A 3,853-nucleotide genomic window follows, 5' to 3' on the forward strand; every position below is an offset into this window, starting at 1 on the left:
CAGTGAATTTGTTTGTAAAAGGTTACTTACACTGTTACACTTAAATAAAATTTTTATCTTATTAGCAAAAGATAAAAAAAATTTCCCTTTTTTTTTTTTGGAGGAAAAAAAAAATGTTCAACACAACAAGCCCAGTCAAACCAAACCCGACAGCCCACCCTGACTGATAACTCAAGCCTAGTGAATTGAATTAGTCCAAAAGATCCAACCCATTAGCAATAAAATATAGACCTTTTGAAAGAATCATTCGGTCCTCTCCCCTTTTTTTATTTTTATTTTTATTTATGTATCAAGAATTAAAGCCTCACCAACAATGACTCTGTTGCAATGTTTCCACTGCCGTATATTTTGCTGCTAAGTTTAGCGAAATTTAACATTAAAAGACTAATTTATTCCTCTTCAAAATAGATAATTAAGAGATAAATTGGCCTTTTAATATTAAATTTTGTTAGAATTAATAACAAAATAAACGATAGGGAGTTAAGTGTTATGTATTTTTAAAATTGGAGAATCATTCGTTTGTTTCAATAGTTCTGGAAGTTGTATGTTAGGAATAATAGTTAAAAGTGGAAAAATGTAATTAGCCCAATATTTTGAGAGTAATGACCCTCTTTCAGCTAGGAAGGTAGCTTTCTGTAAATTTTGGTGAAAATTAACTCCTAAGAAATGTAAAAATGAAATAAGTATAAGGATATGATATTCATTGATCTCAGATTATAAAAATCTAGCAATTCATACTGCCGTTCATATATGTATAATAATAATAATAATAATTCTCACTGAACTCATCCCAAAAGAATGAACCCTCATTCCCTCATAGTATCTCTAATTTGTCAATTATTCTTGATTCAATTACACTAATTTCAAAGGCAAATGATCTCAAAAAAACATGAGATGATTACAGGGGAGCTGGAGCAGAGGCGGTCCTGTGGATTGAAGCCACTGATGGATTGCCAGAGGTTGGACCAGGGGCAACACCGGAGCTCAAAAGCTCGCTCATGATGCGGTGAGGACTGCTGCGCTGTCTCTCACACAACTCCGGCAAAAATACTCCTGTGTGTGACAAAACAAATGATAAAAATACATTAATGGCATGTTTACAATTTACAATATAAGTTAAGTGTATGAATGAAGGCCTTTAAAAAATATATATGATAATAGATCAACTGCTTTAAAAAAAAAAAATGGAAAGGACCATTCTTTGATTGAAGGAGAAGTAAGATACAACCAAAAACAAAAAACAAAACAAAACCTAAAGTGAGGTATAACAAAACTTTCATGAGTAAAAGTAGAAAGCGAAAGAACAACAAGAACAGGTGTATATGGTACAAGAAAGCTGGGGACATTCATCACATTGCAGGACTACTTTATGGTCATCTTGACTAATGTCAGAAGTAAGAATCTATTATGGTGGCAATCTAGCAAACATCAAATCATTGAGTATTCACTTCATATTCCTGAGTTTTATTCCGGGCATCTTGGTCGAAGGGGTACCTCTCCAAATACTAAGTGTTTGGAGTTGTAACTTGTAACCATTCTTTAAAATAAGATTTTTTTAAAAAATAAAAAATAAAAGATCCCTAATTTTATAAATTCCTACAATTATCTGCCAGAAATATATTTTTTTGGTAAGTCTAAAATTTTATATTGTTTCTCCCTGAGAAATGTTCAGTTTCACCAAACAAAGTTTAACATTTAGATTTATTTTCTTGTCAAAAAAAAGGTCTAAATAGGTAATAAGTCATGATCTTGCACGTTTTTTAAAGGAATCCAATAAATGGGGCTTAAAAGGCAACAATAAACACGCTATATTTGGGGAAAAAAAATGCCCTGTCCTACGTACTTGTTATATTGATGGCTATGTTATTACCAGTAGGAACGCGATCCATGAGGAATTACAAGACTTTTCAGTGGACCATGTTAATTAGTTAGAGACTTAATAACCGGTTGAAAATCATTCCACAACCAATCTTATTATTTGTATTGTCTTTTCTTTTCTTTTGTTCGTTCTTCATTATTTCAAAGCTTGTCAATTTAAACAAACAAATGCAAATGGGTGTGGAATTGTTACCTTCACCGGCAGCCAAATTGAAATAAAGATCAACAATGTTGGGGCACTTCTGGTAACAAGCTGGGGAGCAAAGCTTTGCAGTGAATTGTGGCTCAAGAAGGGCATCTGATGAAATCCCAACAGAGTTCCTATCAACCCCACATGCTTGAACACATTGATCAGTCTCTATGTATTCAGCCATTCTCTCAACCACAACTTCTGATGTCCTACACTGATACTCAACACTTCCATCACCCGCCACCGACGTCTCGAGCAAACACCTTTTCCCGGAAGATGCTATTGAAAATGCACAAACACCCTTTGGCAAATCCTCACATACAAGCTCAGCTACACACAAACACACAAGTACACAAAATTATATCAACAACATAACATTCAATTATGTTTACAAATAACATTTATAATGTATCTTTGATGACTAGGGAAACATGATATAAGAAATGATACCTAATGCTGCATGGAGGAAGAGAGAAGAGAGGAAGAGAACCAAAGACAATTTGGAGGAGAGAGCCATTTTTGAGATTACTTAGTATGTGGATGCAACAAAATTTGAAAGAACAAGGAGAATGTGTTTTGTGCTTTGTGTTTTGTGAGAGAGAGTGAATGGTGCAGGTTATATTATGTGTTTGAATATGTATATATAGGGAAGAGATGTGAGCTAAGACTCTAAAAATGGTACATATGGCCTATATATAGGAAGACAGCCTCCATTGAGGCTCAATTGCTTGTGTATGCTGTGAATAGCCCCGTCAAAAATCAACGCGTCTCTAAAATTCTAAACTTAGAGACGCGTTTGGTAGGTATATATCTTAAAAAAAAATTAAAATTCTCTATTTGATTTCACTTTGTTTTTTCTTTGCCGTAAAAAACCTCTCTTAAATTTCGCTTTCCTTTTCTTGCACCGCTTGTAATTTATGATTCTTGATTTTGATTTGTAGCCAATTTTTTTATTCCGTAAAACAGTTGAGCTTTCCTATTCATTTTTTACTTTTGCTAGACGCCTAGAAAGAACTAGAAGGAAAAGGCGTCTCTTGTTTGATACGTGATTTATTGGTAAAGACGTGTTTGGGCTTGAATCATTGGAATTGGATGTTATCATGTTGAAGTTTCCACCCTTCAAGAATAAGTTTAGTCCCTTGTCCATTTCTATGTTTAATTTTGGCCATTCCGGTCGGCTTCGAAGGTCCGGAGCATTAATGAAATACATAAATTTCAAACACTGAATAATATTGGTCCCATAAAAATCCTTTTTTTTTTTTTAATTTATGGAATGAAAATAAACTAAACATGAGTGAGTTTTCTAAGTTTCAAATTTATTCAATTTAGGCATTCTGTCCAATTTCATTAAAAAAATTTCATTAAAAAAATATTTTTCTCACACAAAAAAAAAAAATCTATAAAATTAATAAAAATATTTTATTGATTTTGTATGTGAGAATTTTTTTTTCAAAATGTTTTTTTTTTCATTAGTTAATTGCATACTTAACGGCAATTTTTTTAACAAAATTAAATGAAATGTCTAAATTGAATAAATTTGAAACTTAGGTGACTCAATTGAACGAAAGTAAAGTTAGAGGATTAAAACGAATTTCATTCAAATTTAGAGGATGCAATTTGCATTTTAGCTAAATATAAATATCTATTAAAATTTACCATAATTATATATTTAATATTTTCCTTTAAAAACACAATCATAATAAATTCCTATTAATAACTACCATAATAATCAAACTCATATTTAACATTTTCCTTTAAAAAATAATAATAAATTTATATTAATAA

General features: G+C 31.6%; 1 protein-coding gene across 1 annotated transcript; it reads right to left on the minus strand.

Annotated features, from left to right (window-relative positions):
• Window positions 1–680: 680 nt before the first annotated feature.
• Window positions 681–2,787, minus strand: LOC126692719 (uncharacterized). The gene is made up of 3 exons (XM_050388417.1): window positions 2,519–2,787; window positions 2,072–2,398; window positions 681–1,053 (listed from the first exon to the last, which is right to left on the minus strand). The coding sequence occupies exons 1-3, from the start codon at window positions 2,583–2,585 to the stop codon at window positions 899–901; spliced, it is 549 nt and encodes a 182-aa protein (XP_050244374.1). The 5' UTR covers window positions 2,586–2,787; the 3' UTR covers window positions 681–898.
• Between the last annotated feature and the right edge of the window lie 1,066 nt (window positions 2,788–3,853).

Source organism: Quercus robur, chromosome 7 (genome assembly GCF_932294415.1).
Source record: "Quercus robur chromosome 7, dhQueRobu3.1, whole genome shotgun sequence".
In the NCBI taxonomy this organism is placed as follows: domain Eukaryota; kingdom Viridiplantae; phylum Streptophyta; class Magnoliopsida; order Fagales; family Fagaceae; genus Quercus; species Quercus robur.

Bases quoted from the DNA above. Each gene is read 5' to 3' on its own strand.
- LOC126692719 (XM_050388417.1), bottom strand. From the start codon at position 2,585: ATGGCTCTCTCCTCCAAATTGTCTTTGGTTCTCTTCCTCTCTTCTCTC. The intron at 2,399-2,518 runs GTATCATTTCTT...GTTTGTGTGTAG, and splicing joins CTTCCTCCATGCAGCATTAG to CTGAGCTTGTATGTGAGGAT. The intron at 1,054-2,071 runs GTAACAATTCCA...TGTCACACACAG, and splicing joins CAATTTGGCTGCCGGTGAAG to GAGTATTTTTGCCGGAGTTG.